We start from the raw sequence: 18037 nt of genomic DNA on the forward strand, positions 1-18037 counted from the left end.
TTTATATGCTAGAAGACCTTGGGACCTTCTAATGCTTGTGCTCTCAGAAAACTGTTTATGCATTCTAGGATGTGGAAGTGACAGTGTTGAACTGGAGTGGACGAAGTTAAAAATCACAGAACACCAGGTTATAGTCCAACAGGTTTATTTGGAAGTACAAGCTTTCAGAGCGCTGCTCCATCATCAGGTCATTAGTGGAGTAGGATCATAAGACACAGAGTTTAAAGCAAAAGATACAATTGATGCAATATATTGAACAAATCTAGAATTCTAGGATTAACCAAACAACATGTAGGAGGTGTGGAATTGGCTCACTATAACTTAGGGCAATGGTGGAGCTGGTACTATTTATCCGAGTGCACTTGGTTACAGGGATACAAATCAGGCAGTGTTCCTGTATGTGATTGTTATTCAGCAACCCTCGCCAGCAATACTTCTATGTGGATGTAAGATGGGTGACAAACACAGTTAGAATACCGTCCTTTCCCCAACTTGGGTGAGGAAATGCCTGTGAAATCATATCCAGTATTGAAATAACAGTTTGAACAGAAAAATGATGTGTCTTTTTAATAATGATAGTTAGTGTTATAAGTGTTAAATAAAAATGCTCATCAATGCCCAGGCTCTGACACTGCACATGATACTGGTTGATATAAAAGTGAGAGAGATATCACAGAAAATGTAACCTTAGGTTTAATTTTAAACTTAATTTTATAGTTTCACTGTATTGCATTTAATATTAAACTTAATTTGTGATCAATCTCTCTTTTACCACTGTTCTTTATGTATAAATACTGGACCATAATAAAACAAAAACAAAGTTTCCTGTAAGTGCAAGTCACAGCTGATTTTGTTTAAAGCTATTTTTGAATGCATGGCTTGAACTACACTATTTCCCGCCACTTCCCCCACAGAAATAATTATTTAAGTCTGGTTTCTAAACTCACTTTTAATGAAATGCTTTTCAGTATACTAGAAAACCACTTACTTCAATCTTTTGTAAGGTATTGCTGGTAAATCAACACCCAGTGTACTTAAGACTGAATGTCATTAAACAAGTCAGTTTGATCAGCATTGGCTTCAGTGCATATGGTGTGCTTTTGATGTAAATTGGACCACATCAATGATCCTTTTTATTCTTGATGAAGAAGTCAGCAAAGCCATTCTGGCAAACATTCTGCATTTATAATAGCAATTTATTGATTAATGTGGTATTGGGGGTGTTCTTCTGTTGCTTATAAAATATAATTATTGTATTTTACGATTTTTCTTTGAGTTTAGAAACTTTCACATTTCTATTTATTTTTCGCAGCCATGTCAGTTACATTGAAACTCAACACCGAGACATTGATGAGAAAAATGAGGAAGATAAAAAGGTAAAATTAAAATAATCCTAAAGTAATTTTACACATCTCTTCCCCCACCCCCACACATGCACACATGCACTTCAAAAACCTAAATGCGTAGGTTTCAGATGTATTCAGAGCAGCTTTACCGAACTATCTTAACATAAAACCACTACAGCAATGTTTGAAGTCATTGAGACAAAAGGCTGCTTGCATAGAATTGGTTCTGTGGAGAGACAGGGTGGTACAGTGAATAAGAGAATCAAAAGGCTGGAAATTTGCTGCTGTGAATAAACGCTAGCATTTCCCTGAGGTGATTTGTCTTGCACTTCACATTCTACAGATGTTAAAGCCCTTTTCTCTGTAAAGACCTGAGGTTCTTTGGTAGCACTTTGATATCCTGCTTGAATTCAATCTGTGAAATAGAAGAATCACTCTATGACTTGGAGCCCTGCATAGTCTTTGATGTGTGATCCAGTTTTTGCTGCTTACCACTTGATGTTGAAAGGATGAAATGAAAATGTACAGATTTGCCAGTAACTCTGTTAAGTATATGTAAGATTAAAAGCTAAAACCCTTTGGAGTATGTAGTTAGAAATGTTAAACAGATTAATACTTTCCTATTGTTCTTTTATTTAAAAAATATAGATTACATCTAGAGCAAGTCAGTGTGTTGCTACTAAAACACTAAGTTTTAAGTTCAGATAATGGAGAAGGCCTAGCCAGTTTCAATACTCAATGGTTTATACAAATTATTCTAATCAAAAACATAACCAGATTAATTTTAAAAAATATTACTTGTGTTGTCTTGATATTCTTTTCACCAGGTTAATGTTAAAAATGTAAATGTAGTGTAGGTGCACTTGTTCATTTAAATTCTGCAGTTAATTTATATTAAAATCATACACGTTAACTATCAGAGTATAACCAGCTGTCTTTGAAAACCATTTTTTAAAATCTTTTTTGTATGTATCCAATACATGACATAATGTTTCAGCTTCTGATGCAAGGGTGAGATGTCCTGAGTTAAACAACTTGTTATATCTGTTACAGATAGAGAATGAGAACTTGTTTTTGTTTAGACTTAATAAATGAGAACAACTTTGGAAACACGAGCTTGGATTATTGTGCATGACTGTTGCCACAACCTTTTGTTTTGTCTACCTACAGTATTAAGATCTGAGTCTAGATTAGAGTGGTGCTGGAAAAGCACAGCAGTTCAGGCAGCATCTGAGGAGCAGTAAAATCGACGTTTCGGGCAAAAGCCCTTCATCAGGGTGGTTTTTGCCTGAAACGTCAATTTTACTGCTCCTCGGATGCTGCCTGAACTGTTGTGCTTTTCCAGCACCACTCTAATCTAGACTCTGGTTTCCAGCATCTGCAATCATTGTTTTTACCTCATTGTTTTTACCTACGGTATTAATATGAAATGAGACAAAGAACATGGTAATTTTCATCAATGTTTAACATGATTTCTGGTCAATTTAATTTGTTTAATTTTTTTAAGGCTTCTGATGAAGTAGCAAATCAAGCATTACCGCATGAAGTTCATACAATTATGAAAGGTAAGACAATATTTGGAGTAAAGAGCTACAGGTCAAAATTTCCATTCGCACAGCATACCTGGAAATAATATGCTAGATTGTTGGTAATTACACATTTGTACAAAGATATTATTTCTCTCCATTACAACCCATTTGTTTTCTACGTGCAAATATGGGCAGTATAAGAACTGGCTTATTTACATTCAATACAGCGCAGAACAGGTCCTTCGGCTCTCATTGTTAGCATGATGATGCAACCAGCAAGCAACAATGAAGAGAAAATGCTCCAGCATTTACATGTGTAGTAATTTGAGTTTACACTAATCTGGATTGAATCAGAACCCAACTCATACCTTAAGTAGATACAATTAAGATAAATGTTAAGTCATGCTTGCAAACTGAAATTTTGACCCATTTCCCACATCTTATGTACTGGTCTTGCTTTATAACGTGTATTGATGGTGTTCAATCAATTTGGGTAGAATATTGAGAAGGAGAAAATGAGGACTGCAGATGCCAGCGATCAGAGTTGAGAGTGTGGTGCTGGAAAGACACAGCAGGCTAGGCAGCATTCGAGGAGCAGAAGAATTGACATTTTGGGCATAAGCCCTTCAATAGGCATGAGGCTTGTGGGACCCTCCACAAGCCTCATGCCTGATGAAGGGCTTTTGCCCGAAACATCAATTCTCCTGCTCCTCGGATGCTGCCTGACATGTGTGCTTTTCCAGCAGCACACTCTTGACTCTAGAATATTGAGAAGATTGTATCTATGTGGTGAGCAAGATATTATCAAAATTCAGCCTGTTAAATCGGTGTTGTTTCAGTTTTTAGAGATGATTGATCTGCAGAAAACCATAAACCCTTTCAAAACCATAAAATGTATGGGCAGAAGCCAGCTAGGTAGTCAAGCTTTGTTGTGGAACACACCTGATGATATCCTTCATTAATCATTTTTAAAAACCACACAACAACAGGTTAATAGTCCAACTGCTTTATTTGGAAGCACTAGCTTTCGCTCCTTCATCAGGTGGTTTTGGAGAATAAGATTGTAAGACACAGAATTTATAGCAAAAGATTACACTGTGATGCAACTATAATAATATATTGAAAAAGACCTGGATTTTTTTGTTAAGTCTCTCATTGTTTAGAATGACCATGTTGGTTTCACTTCTTTCACATGTAAATTGCAAAACTTTTTTTAAAAGTTACATTCTCAAGTGAACTTTAACAATTGGTGTCATGTCAGCCCAGATAAAGTATTGAAGGTGTGAGTTTCCCTGTGTGAGGTTGTCTGTGCCACAAGGTCAGACTGATTCTAATCTAAAAAACAGATTTACCGAATCTTACATGAACTCATGCAGTTTTTGAGCAAAGTAAAATGTAATTCTGCAAGTACAAATTCACCCCACAAACTTATGTACGTGTGTGTGTGTAAGTGAGAGAGAGAGAGAGAGAAAGATGGGAGTGTGTTATGAGTATCTGTGAGAGAGTATGTGTATGTGTGAGTGTAAAGAGGTATAAGTCTGTGAGAGGGTGTGTGTGGGAGTGTATGTGTGAGTGTATGAGAGAGGATCTGTGTGAGTGTGTGTGTCTTCAGGAGAGTGTGTGTGTAGGAGTAAATGCCACATTCATCAGCTGCACCCACAAGGTAGAGCAGAACATTATCAATGGTCTCAAAACCAATCCAACATTCTGATCAAGGAAATTGCAGATAAAGGAGGAGCCATCATCATTCAGAATAGAACATACTACTGCAAGGAAGTGTACCGACAACTGAACAATGAGGAACACTACAGGCAACTATTGGCTGATCCGAGCAAAGAGCACACCTGTGAACCAAACACATTGATCAGGACTTTAGATCCTGTTCTTCAGAGTTCCCTATGTGCACTCATCCCATGTACTTCTCGCGTAGGCGACTTCTACTGCCTTCTGAAGATACATAAATCCAACACATTGGGACCTCCCAACGTATCAGGCAATGGGACTCTGTGCAAGAACCTCTCTGACTATGTTGAAGGCATCTTGAAACCCATTGTACAGGGGCACTCCCAGCTTCTGTCATGACACTACAGATTTCTTACAGAAACTCAATACCCCCGGACTAGTTGAACCGGGAACATTCCTCATCACAATGGACGTTTCGGCACTCTACACCAGCGTCCCCCACAATGATGGCATTGCGGCAACAGCCTCAGTACTCAATACCAACAACTGCCAATCTCCGAGCACCATCCGACAACTCATCCATTTTATCCTCAGTCACAACGTCTTCACCTTTGACAACCAGTTCTTCATCCAAAAACATGGAACAGCCATGGGGACCAAATTTGCACCCCAATATGCCAACATTTTCATGGACAGGTTCGAACAGGACTTCTTCTCTATGCAGGACCTCCAATCAACACTATACACCAGGTACATTGATGACATTTTCTTCCTCTGAACCCATGGAGAGGACTCACTGAAAAAACCACACAGTGATATCAATAAGTTTTATACCACCATCAAACTCACCCTGGACTACTCTCTACTATCTGTCTCATTCTTGGACACATGCATCTCTATCAAGGTTGGGCACCTCAGCATGTCACTCTACCGCAAACCCACGGATTACCTCACAATGCTATACTTCTCCAGCTTCCACCTGAAACATATTAAAGCAGCCAACCCCACTCGACAAGCCCTACGCGTACACCGTATCTGTTCAGATGAGGAGGAAAGTGACAGGCACCTGGAAGTACTCAGGAGTGCCCTCATAAGAACAGGGTACGATGCTCAACTCATCGGCCACCAGTTCCGATGTGCCACAGCGAGGAACCGTAATGACCTCCTCAGGAGACAGACACGTGATGCAACTGACAAGGTACCTTTCGTTGTCCAGTACCTCCCAGGAGCTGAAAAACTATGCCATGTTCTTCGCAGCCTGCAATACATTTTAATGAGGATGAGCACCTCGCCAAGACTTCCACGTCTCGCCTTTAAACAACCACCAAACCTCAAACAGACCATTGTTCGTAGCAAACTGCCCAGCTTTCAGGACAATACTATACAACCTTGTCACGGTAGACGCTGCAAAACGTGTCAGAATGTCGACATGGATACCACCATTATGCATGGGGACTCCTCCCACCATGTACGTGGCAAGTACTCATGCAACTCAGCCAACATTGTCTATCTCATACGCTGCAAGCAAAACCAAGCAGAGGCTACGGCAACAGAATGAGTGGGTACCGCACAGCAAACAACAGACAGGAATGTTCCCTCCCAGTCGGAGAACACTTCAGCGGTCTGGGACATTCAACCTTGGATCTTGGGTGACCATCCTTCAAGACACACATTGGGACAAGCAACAACGAAAATTGGCTGAGGAGAGGCTGATAGCCAAGTTCGGTACCCATGGGGATGGCCTCAACCGGAACCTTGGGTTCATGTCACACTGCAGGTGACCATATTGCACTATAGATACAGATACACTCCCACAGACACACACACTCACGCAGACCCTCTCTCTTACGCTCACACATACACTCGCTCACACACACACATGCGTTTGTGGGGTGAATTTGTACTTGCAGAATTACATTTTACTTTGCTCAAAAACTGCATGAATTCATGTAAGATTCTGCAAATTTGTGTCTTAGATTAGAGTCAGTCTGACCATTGTGGCACAGACAGCCTCACACGAGGAAACTCATACCTTCAATACATTGTCTGGGCTGACAATGACACCAGTTTGTAAAATTCACTTGAGAACGTAACTTTTAAAAAAAGTTTTGTGATTTACATGTGAAAGAACTGAAACCAACATGGTCATTCTAAAAGATGAGAGACTTAACAAACAATAGGGGTCTTCTTCAGTGTATAATTTCAGTTACATCACACTGTAAACTTTTGTTATAAATTCTGTGTCTTACAAGCTTATTCTTCACAACCACCTGATGAAGGAGCGTCACTCCGAAAGCTAGTGCTTCCAATTAAACCTGTTGGACTATAACCTGGTCTTGTGTGATTTTTAACTTTGTACACCCCAGTCCAACCACCGGCAAATCTTCATTAACCATGCAATCTATGATTTTAATCTGCTGTATTGGTGGTACAGTTATAATTAGAAATGCTCAAGCGGCCAGTATTAGAGATACATGAATTTCATGAGTATATAGGTTAGCTGGATGACCAGGAGAGGCAAAGCTATGGAAAAATTTGAAAATAATAATGAGACTTTTACAGCGGAGATGTTGTTTAACGAATATAGGTCAGCAGTCACAGAGCTGAGTGTGGTGCAAGTCAACTCACAGGTAACAGGGTTTTAGATGACTAAAAGTTTACAAAAGATTGTTGAGCCTAGTGGCAACAAATGCATGGTTGAAGGTTTCACTGGCAGATGAACTGAGACATGGGCAAAGTTAGAGAGATGAAATACACAGACTTGGTGATGGCACAAATACGAGGTCAGAAATTTGTCTCAGGATCACATATTATACCACGGTTCTGAAGAGGATGGTTTGATCTCAGAGTATTGCCAAAGAGAGGAATCGAGTCAGTAGCTAAGGAATGGGATTTGGTACCGGAATGAAGCCAATGAGTGAAATGTTCCCATATTCTGGATATGTCAATTTCCATGATTTCATGAAGAGTTTCCTTCTGTGGGCCATGGCAACTTGCCTATCACGTTCTTCCATTGCTGACTTTATTAATCATGCACTCAAAGTCTATGAGCCATAAACATTGAATCAAGGGCTCACAGAGGCCAAGTTCTCCCCACTGCCAGGAATTTTGGCATGTTATCTCAAAAATCATACATAATGCATAGTGACACAAAAAGACTGTAGGCCAAGAGCTACTGTTCTAAGTGTGTTGTTCAACCACATTCGAAAGAAAATGGCAGATACTGGGAAGTTGCTACCCTAGATCACCAACAGGAGTTTGGAGCTTCTGATGGATGGGAAGATGGAGAAGAGGTGTCGTTCTCTTTCCATTGGAGAATGACCATTGGAGGCCATGACACCAGATGCTGCCAATATGAAGACTGTTTTCCAAATCAGTGCTGTTTCCACAGTCAGCAGAAGGAAACAGGAGTACCAAAAGAAGGTCAATGACCTTCGGCATTCTGCAATGTAAGGACCACCATCTTCTGCGTACTACCTGATACTCACTCAAACTTTGCCATTGCACACATCTCCATGGAAACTAATGATCTAATGCTCTTACAGTCTCATGCAGCATCTTCAATTAGCGGCTCTTATCCACCTCATCCTCCAACACTACTAACTCTTTCTGCCCTCTGCAGTTCTGCCCATTCATTCAGAACATCTCACCACCTCTGCTGCTCCAGCATCACCATGAACAGCTCCTCCAACCACTTTGATTTCACTCATAATTGGCCAAAATAGGCAGAGTCGATTTATGGCGAGCTAACATTCATCTTCTCATCCTCTACAAGGAGAAGATACTTGAACTGGCAGGAGAGATTTGAAAATGCTCATGGAGATGCTGAGAAATCCATGTTGAGGCAACCGAGTAGGCTACATTGTGCTCTACTGTGCCACACTGCTCTCCCATTAGCATCATTTGCAACATTTATGTAACATGCTCAAATGTCTGCCCCATTACGGAAATAATTCTCTTACGCAGACACTAGCAGCACCCACACAGCCTGTGCCCCTAAGATGCCAGCCCCTCATCAGCTCCTCCTCCACCTCTGAGGAAGAAGCTACAGATCCCTCAGGTGATGCACCAGTCAGTGTCTTCCACCAGATCTGCAATTTTCTTCTGGTGAGTACTTTATCTGGATTAGACTCAGGAGCATAATCAGGTGACACTGACATGTCTCCTCAACTAATTGAGGAAGAAAAACCCTGGACTGGCTCTCAGGGCATTGTCAGAGACAAGGGCACCTGCTCACCCTCATGCAGAAGATAATCAATAGTATCAGTTGTTAATAACTTTATACAAGTATGCAGATAGTCACAGGAGCAATTGTCAAGTTTGTGCAAGATTGGATTGAAGATTGAGGGTACCCATCAAAGTTATCAGTACCATGCTGACTCCAGCCTGCATACAGCTGGTTGTCTTCATGGTCAGGTTGGTGAATGCCAGGTCCAGCAGAAAGATCAGTGACTGCTGAGAATAAACATAGATCTGCATTCCATTACATTAGCTGTTGTTGCTCAGCAGCAGCAAAGTGAAAGGGGGGGACAAGGAATATTGACCTCGCTCTAAGTGCGCCTTTCTCTCACAGAGACTAGGGCCTACAGATACCTAGATTGAGGAGGAACCACACACAGGTGTGGTCCCACTGATGTCCCCCCTCAAGACATTCCAGAGGCACCAGCAGCTCCACCTCCACCCTGTCTGCAATACTCAATCCCTTGAAAGTTGCATTCAAGAAGGATAAGGAGGACCGCAAATGCTGGAGATCAGAGTCGAAAGTGTGGTGCTGGAAAAGCACAGCAGGCCAGGCAGCATCCAAGGAGCAGGAGAATTGATGTTTCGGACAAACACTTTGTCAAGAAGGATAAACCTCCATCTGGGTAGGTCTGAGCCCTTTAGCTATCAACACCCTCTTGGTCATCCAACCAAATCTTCTAGGCCAACAGGCTCCACTACAGAGCTGGCTTCCTCCACCCTTGATGCAGACCTGAGGATATTGTGTGAGAACAAAGTGAAAGAAATCCCTCTGAGGCCACATAGGTAGCATGGGTTATTCTGAATGGTAAATAAAATTTTACACCTGTGAATATGTGCACTTTCAATCTCAACCTGTGTGCCTGCCATTTCAACTGTAGAATCGGAAACTGGAGACTGTGTCAGAGTTCATCCAGAGCAGGATAGAAGTTAGAGTGGTGAGACATTGTTTATTTTCAAGAAATACTCTGAATAGCTAATGATTTCAAACATCCACCAACTCTTATGTTCATGACTGCAGCCAAGACACTCAACTTTGCTGATGATATTACAGATTGCAAACCATGCATTTCTTTCCTTCACTCATTTTTCCACACCAATGGTCACTTTTGATGTGTGACCCTGTGATAATTTATGAATGCATGCTTCTCTGGGGCAAAGGTTCATTCCACCTACGTGTCTTACAAGGGACTGAGCACCCCTTTAAGGATGGGCAATGTCTAATAACTAAGCTGTATTTCATAGCACATTGTTCTAATTGGAAAAGATGCGTTAAGCTCTCAGTGCGTAACTTTCGACATTGGAGTGGTGAATCCTACAGCACTACAAGTTCACACGCTCAGTGTATGTGAGATCACAGGCATTGAGAGCTAAACAGTGATTGGTGGGTGAGGTAGGTCTGTATTGGGATGTCTGATTGCTGATGGTGATGGAAGAACTCAGTATGCAGCTCTTGGATTCCTTGTCATGAAAGAAGTCTTAGAAGCTAACTTTCTGTGGCACTACATTAGAACCCTATCTAACTTTCTTAATACCCATCAGAACAGATCATGTTGTCCTTTTTGAAGGTGAAAGCAGTTAGATGTTTTAAAGCTTCAAACAGTTGATAAAGTAATATTTTATTGCACAACAGGGAAGACGATGAAAGAGCCAACAAAAGAGGCAATATTTGCTTTAGCACACACACACGAGCTGCTTGTCTTTGCAACAACAAAAAACATCTGCATTCTGTGAATGATACACAAGTCTGATATTTTGGAAGTGGGTGTCAATTAAGTTCAGTCTGGCTTGATATGTTTGATACTGCGTTGCTGTAACATGGTGTAAGTGATGTTCTTCCTGTTAATATTTTAATCTTCTTCCTTGGAAAACTGATGCCAATCTTGCATTTGTGCAGAGCACAGTTTGCCAGAGTTACTTGGCATGCTCCATCTGAAGCATATTGCAAGGCCTCTCCAGATTGATCCAAGCATCATTCCGTGATGAGTGATGGATCATGGGCAGCATTATATCTGCATTTTGCATTAGTCAGGAGGTTCCTTAAATAAGTCATCAACCATGGTTAGACAGGGTAGCTCTTCTTTCTGAGCAGCCATCTTTGTATGGCTTTCAATAGTTTGAATGAAGCAAGAACTTGAGAGTTCTCAAGAATATAGACACTATGGTATCTTCCAGAATACTTTAAAGTGATCAGTAAGAGAACCAGTGGTGAAAGAGCAAATTTTTTTGTTATGTATGGTGAGGATCTAGAATACACTACCTGAAGGGGTGGTTGAGATATATACATTTGTAGATCTTAGTGCCTTTACATGATTGCTTGTGCAAAGGAGAAGCAAGAAAGTTTCTTCCAAGCTCGGTAAGCTCCCTATAAACCATTCCCCTTGGTCTGTTCAACTCCACTGTTTCCATAATCTCTGCTCACAATCACTGAATTCCCCTCCCCTCATTGACCATTCCCACCAACTCTTCACCTTTACATTCTGTCACAATCCACCAGGTTACTGCGTTGGAAATCAAATCCCACTAGTTCTGGAGAGTGACTAGTTCACAAATTATAAAGTCTCTGACTTATTACAAACAGCAACTGGTGACAGAAAACAATTGGTTTTCCTTAGCTTCAACTACTCTATTGGAATACTGTTCCAGGTGTAAAAGGACTTCTCACTGTATGGTTCACACTCACAAGTTGTTCAGCCATTCAGAAACCAATCAGAGGCTGATGGTCTTTGATTTGAGAACTGGTGAGCAGTGGGAAATACCAGTCAGCCACATGTTGCTGGTCGAATATCACTTTTTACACACTTCCCTGTGCAATATTGTCTGTTTACTATTCCCCATTGCTTACAAAGCAACAGTATAAAGCCAACTTAACTGCATTTTTGTTATTTGCTCTTAAAAGTACATCAATTCCTTCCTCAGTCTTCTGGTGTAAAAGACTCATTTTCTCATTTCATTCCACAATGTCCTCAAAGGTAATTAGGGACGAACAATAAAATGCTGGTCAGCAGCGATGTCCATGTCCCACAAGGGAATTTTATAAAGTCAAAAACAAAGTAAAATAAATAGATCATATCTTTATGACTCTCACCTGTATGATAAGAGTCCAAGATCACATTAATTTTCCAGAAACATTATTTCCTTTAGATTTTAATGATCATGCCTTACTTGATTTTTACCCGATCTGAAGCAGTTTGTTTTTCCCCACATGGAATTCCATCTGCACAAATCTGTCGAGTTCCCAAGTGTACTTCATTTCTTCTGCAGATTATCCTTTTTGGCTTTGGAGTCTATGCTTTAATAGTTTCATATTGCCTAGAATGTTTCCATTGGGCTTGTAATGTCTAGCTTTAGATTATATATATCAGCAAGTCGGCTAAACCTGAGACTCTACTACTGTAGTGTCTCCCACCCATCCTCCTCCTCTAACCTAGTTAATAAGTAGGAAAAGCGGGAGCGATGACTAGGGGACTGCCGGTAATATATCTGGGCAGTGGTCGAACCTGAGACACTACACATGTTGTGTCTCCCACATACCTCCCCCCCCCCCCCCCCCCCCCCCCCCGCCACCTCCTCTCACCAAAAATAGGACTCTGGTTTGTTAAGGTAAGGATTTTCTATTTCTTTATCGGTGAATGGTTAAAAATTTACTTTTTATGGTTTATCTACTAATTGGTTTTTAGAAAAAGACTATAGCAGAGAGGTATCAGAAAGTATTTTAACTCAAACCTATACAAAGTAATAAAGTACTTAACTAAGCAGAGATGGCTGGGCAAGTGATGTGCTGTAGCTGTATGATGTGGGAGCTGGCCGATCCCATTGTGAATGGCAGTGATCACATCTGCAGCAAGTATTGGTTGCTTGAAGAACTCCGGCTCAGAGTTGATGATCTGGAACCTGAGCTTCAAACACTGCGGCACATCCGGGAGGGGGACAGTTACCTGGACGCTTTGTTTCAGGAGGCAGTCACACCTGGGAGATTAAGTAATTCACATTCAGTTAGTGATCAGGGACATCAGAGTGTGACTGTAAGTGAGGCAGGCAGGGGGAACTTGAGTTCAGGAGTGCAGGAGCCTCAGCCCTTGACCTTGTCCAACAGGTATGAGATTCTTGCTCCCTATATGGATGAGGAAAAGGGCTCTGGACAGGATGAGCCAGCTGACCACGGCACCATGGTGCAGAAGGCCATTCAAGAGTGGGGAGCAAAAAGATAAGTAGTTGTTATAGGGGATTCTATAATTAGGGGGCAGATAGTATCCTATGCAAGCCAGATCAGGAGTCTCGCATGGTGTGTTGCCTGCCCGGTGCCAGAGTGCGGGACATCTCCGACTGGCTTGAAAGGATATTGGAGCGGGAGGGGGAGGATCTAGTTGTTGTGGTCCACATTGGGACTAACAACATAGACAAAGCTAGGGTGGAGGACCTGTTTAGGGATTATCAAGCATTAGGAAAGAAATTGAAGTACGTTTCCTCAAGGGTCATAATCTCCGGATTACTGCCCAAGCCACGTGCCAATTGGCATATGGATAAGAAAATTAGGGAAGTAAACACGTGGCTAAGGGATTGGTGTGGGAAAGAGGGATTCCATTTCATGGGGCATTGGCATTAGTTTTGGAACCGGGGGGGCTCTGTACCGTTGGGACGGTCTCGACCTGAACCAATCTGGTACCAATGTTCTAGCGAAGAGGATAAATAGGGTGGTCAGTAGGACTTTAAACTTCTGAGGTGGGGGGAAGGGAAAGTGAAAGCGACAGGGAGTATGGAGTTAAATGGAAAGATAAGCAGGAGGATAGCATGTATGCAGGTGGATTTTACCTTGAGGCAGTTTAGGAATGCAACAAAAAGGAAGGATAACCTAGGACATCTTATGACTTCCAATATCTCTAATGATAAGAATGTTAGCATTAAGGCACTTTACCTGAATGCTCGTAGCATTGTAACAAAGTAGATGAACTAACGACACAGATCATCGTGAATGATTATGATGTGGTAGGCATCACAGAGACATGGTTGCAGGGGGTTCAGGACTGGCAGTTAAACATCCAAGGATTTTCAACTTATCGAAAAGACAGGGAGGTGGGCAGAGGGGGCGGGGTGGCCTTGTTAGTTAAGAACAAAATTAAATCTATGGCACTGAATGACATAGGGTCGGATGATGTGGAGTCTGTGTGGGTGGAATTGAGGAACCACAAAGGCAAAAAAACCATAATGGGAGTTATGTACAGACCTCCTAGCAGTGGTCAGGACCAGAGGCGCAACATGTACCGGGAAATAGAAAAGGCATGTCAGAAAGGCAAGGTCACGGTGATCATGGGGGCCTTCAATATGCAGGTGGACTGGGTAAATAATGTTGCCAGTGGATCCAAAGAAAGGGGATTCTTGGAATGCTTACAGGATGGCTTTTTGGAACAGCTTGTCATGGAGCCCACAAGGGAGCAGGCTATTTTGGACCTAGTGCTATGTAATGAACCAGACTTTATAAAAGATCTTAAAGTAAGGGAACACTTAGGAAGCAGCGATCATAATATGGTCGAGTTCAGTCTGCAGTTTGAAAGAGAGAAGGCAAAATCGGATGTAATGGTGTTACAGTTAAACAAAGGTAATTATGAGGGCATGGGAGAGGAACTGACGAAAATCGACTGGAAGCAGAGCCTAGCAGGGAAGACAGTAGAGCAAAAATGGCAGGAGTTTGTGGGTATAATTGAGGACACAGTACAGAGGTTCATCCCCAAGAAAAGAAAGATTATCCGGGGAGGGATTAGACAGCCATGGCTGACAAAGGAAGTCAGGAAATGTATCAAAGAAAAAGAGAGATCCTATAAAGTGGCCAAGAGCACTGGGAAATCAGAAGATTGGGAAGGCTACAAAAACAAACAGAGGATAACAAAGAGAGACATAATAAAGGAGAGGATCAAATATGAAGGTAGGCTAGCCAGTAATATTAGAAATGATATAAAAGTTTCTTTCAATACATAAGAAACAAATGACAGGCAAAAGTAGACATTGAGCCACTTCAAACTGATGCTGGAAGGCTAGTGATGGGAGATAAGGATATAGCTGGAGAACTTAACAAGTACTTTGCGTCAGTCTTCACAGTGGAAGACATGAGTAATATCCCAACAATTAAAGGGAGTCAGGCGGCTGAGTTGAGTATGGTTGCCATTACAAAAGAGATAGTGCTAGAAAAGCTAACACGTCTTAAAATTGACAAGTCTCCTGGCCCCGATGGGCTACATCCTAGAATTCTGAGGGAGGTGGCTGAGGAAATAGTGGAGGCATTGGTTGAGATCTTTCAAAAGTCACTGGAGTCAGGGAAAGTCCCGGATGATTGGAAAACCACTGTTGTAACCCCATTGTTCAAGAAAGGATCAAGACAAAAGATGGAAAATTATAAGCCAATTAGCCTAGCCTCAGTTGTTGGTAAAACTCTAGAATCCATCGTTAAGGATGAGGTTTCTAAATTCTTGGAAGAGCAGGGTTGGATTAGAACAAGTCAACATGGATTTAGTAAGGGGAGGTCATGCCTGACAAACCTGTTAGAATTCTTTGAAGCCGTAACAAGTAGGTTAGACCAGGTAAACACAGTGGATGTGGTCTATCTAGACTTACAAAAGGCATTTGATAAGGTGCCACACGGGAGGCTGCTGAGTAAGGTGTTCGAGGTGAGCTACTGGCATGGATTGAGGATTGGCTGTCTGACAGAAGGCAGAGAGTTGGGATAAGCGGTTCATTTTTGGAATGTCAGCTGGTGACAAGCGGTGTCCCACAGGGTTTAGTGTTGGGGCTGCAACTGTTCACGTTACATATTAATGATCTGGATGAAGGGACTGGGGGCAGTCTAGCGAAGTTTGCCGATGATACGAAGATAGGTGGACAGGCAGGTAGTACTGAGGAAGTGGGGAGGCTGCAGAAGGATCTAGACAGTTTGGGAGAGTAGTCCAGGAAATGGCTGATGAAGTTCAATGTGAGCAAATGCGAGGTCTTGCACTTTGGAAAAAAGAATACAAGCATGGACTACTTTCTAAATGGTGAGAAAATTCATAAAGCCAAAGTACAAAGGGATCTGGGAGTGCTAGTCGAGGATTCTCTAAAGGTAAACATGCAGGTTGAGTCTGTGATTAAGAAAGCGAATGCAATGTTGTCATTTATCTCAAGAAGGTTGGAATATAAAAGCAGCGATGTGCTACTGAGACTTTATAAAGCTCTGGTTAGGCCCCATTTGGAGTACTGTGTCCAGTTTTGGGCCCCACACCTCAGGAAGGACATACTGACACTGGAGTGTGTCCAGCGGAGATTCACACGGATGATCCCTGGAATGGTAGGTCTAACATACGAGGAACGGCTGAGGATCCTGGGATTGTACTCACTGGAGTTTAGAAGGTTAAGGGGAGATCTAATCGAAACTTACAAGATAATACATGGCTTGGAAAGGGTGGACGCTAAGAAATTGTTTCTGTTAGGCGGGGAGATTGGGACCTGTGGGCACAGCCTTAAAATTAGAGGGGGTCAATTCAGAACAGAAATGCGGAGACATTTCTTTAGCCAGAGAGTGGTGGGCCTGTGGAATTCATTGCCGCAGAGTGTAGTGGAGGCCGGGACGCTAAATGTCTTCAAGGCAGAGATTGATAAATTCTTGATGTCACAAGAAATTAAGGGCTATGGGGAGAATGCGGGTAAGTGGAGTTGAAATGCCCATCAGCCATGATTAAATGGCGGAATGGACTCAATGGGCCGAATGGCCTTACTTCCACTCCTATGTCTTATGGTCTTATGGTCTTATTTATATATTTGAACAAAAGAGACCTTTATGAAGCACCAATAATACCATTCTCACAGGTTGCTTCACAATGCCTGTACAAAGACTCAATGAGTTTTACTGGTTAACAACTACATATTGATGGCAAAAAAAACTTCCACTTATGCCCATTTGCTTGATTACAGCCTTTCCAGACAAACTACATCAAAGGCCTTACTGAAACTTAAAAATCCCACATCTACAGACATATCCTTATCAAAATCTGTTTTATTACCGTAAATTAAATTATTAATCTAGACTGAAAAGACCTTGGTGAATATATAATCATTATCTTTGTTTTAAATTTATCTAGATGTTGCATGATCCCTAATAAGGATTTTCATAAATTTACCCACATTGGGCATCAGATTCCTGGGTTACTTTTGTTGCTATTTAAAAGTAATAAGAGTAGCATCTGCATTTCTCCAATCTCCAGGCATTTAAGTGATTTTTGGTTGATTTTGTAATTTTCTTTGGATGCACTTTATCCAGCTCTGAGATTCATTTACCTTAAAATGTGCATCTGTTCAGCAAACATGCTGATAGTGATATGAGTAGTGTCACAATATAACTCTACAAAATGTTCCAGTTAGGAACAAAATGTTAGGATCAAATGCATCTTCTTTGGTTAAAAACCTTGGTACTTTTGCAACCTTTGTGGTATAACATGTCAATCTGTTAACTGATACCAATATCAATTAAGCCACTGCATAGCTAATTTTAGGAACAGGCCATTCAGCCTGTCACGACTACTCTACCATTAAGTACAATCATGGCTGATTGAACATTTTACTAACACTATCCCCATAAACCTTAAAGCCATAGTTAATCTTAAATCTTCAATCTCTACGTTAAACATACTCAAGGGCTGAACTTCCACTCCCCTCTGGGTTATAGAATTGCAAAGATTCAAAACCCTCTGAGTAAAAGCATTTCTCATCATCTTGGTCCTAAATTTTTTAAAATTCTACCCCTGCTTCGAGATTTCCCAACCAGAGGGAATGTCTCACCTGTACCTATGAAGAGCAAAATACTGCACATGCTGGAAATCTGCAACAACCTGAAAATGCTGGAGAAGCTCAGCAGATCTGGCAGCATCCAACAGAGAGAAACAGTTGGTATTATTGTCATAAGGGACTAGAAGAGTAGATTGTTTTACCCTCCAGGGATGTTTCCAATTCTTTTGAGTTTCTCCAGCATTTTCTATGTTAGTTACCTGCATCTATTCTTAAAATCCTTAAATATTTTTTAAGTTTCATAAGAACATAACATAAGAACTAAGAATGAGGAGCAGAAGTAGGATGTCTGGCCCCTTCGAGCTTGCTCTGCCATTCAATAAGATCATGGCTGATCTTTTCATGCGCTCAGATCCACTTACCCGCACTCTCACCATATCCCTTAATTCCTTTATTGTTCAAAAAAAAATCTATGTTAGTTTTAAAAACATT

At 41.4% G+C, this 18037-nt stretch overlaps 1 protein-coding gene across 6 annotated transcripts in view; it reads left to right on the forward strand.

Annotated features, from left to right (window-relative positions):
• The window catches only part of myo3b (myosin IIIB), a 586128-nt gene that overhangs the window by 475334 nt on the left and 92757 nt on the right, over positions 1-18037 (forward strand). For all 6 annotated transcript variants that reach the window (XM_072579295.1, XM_072579293.1, XM_072579296.1 and 3 more), the window contains 2 exons: positions 1313-1376; positions 2854-2911. In XM_072579295.1, coding sequence (XP_072435396.1) covers positions 1313-1376; positions 2854-2911 — 122 coding nt within the window. The remainder of the gene's footprint in view (positions 1-1312; positions 1377-2853; positions 2912-18037) is intronic.

Source organism: Chiloscyllium punctatum, chromosome 10, assembly GCF_047496795.1.
Source record: "Chiloscyllium punctatum isolate Juve2018m chromosome 10, sChiPun1.3, whole genome shotgun sequence".
In the NCBI taxonomy this organism is placed as follows: domain Eukaryota; kingdom Metazoa; phylum Chordata; class Chondrichthyes; order Orectolobiformes; family Hemiscylliidae; genus Chiloscyllium; species Chiloscyllium punctatum.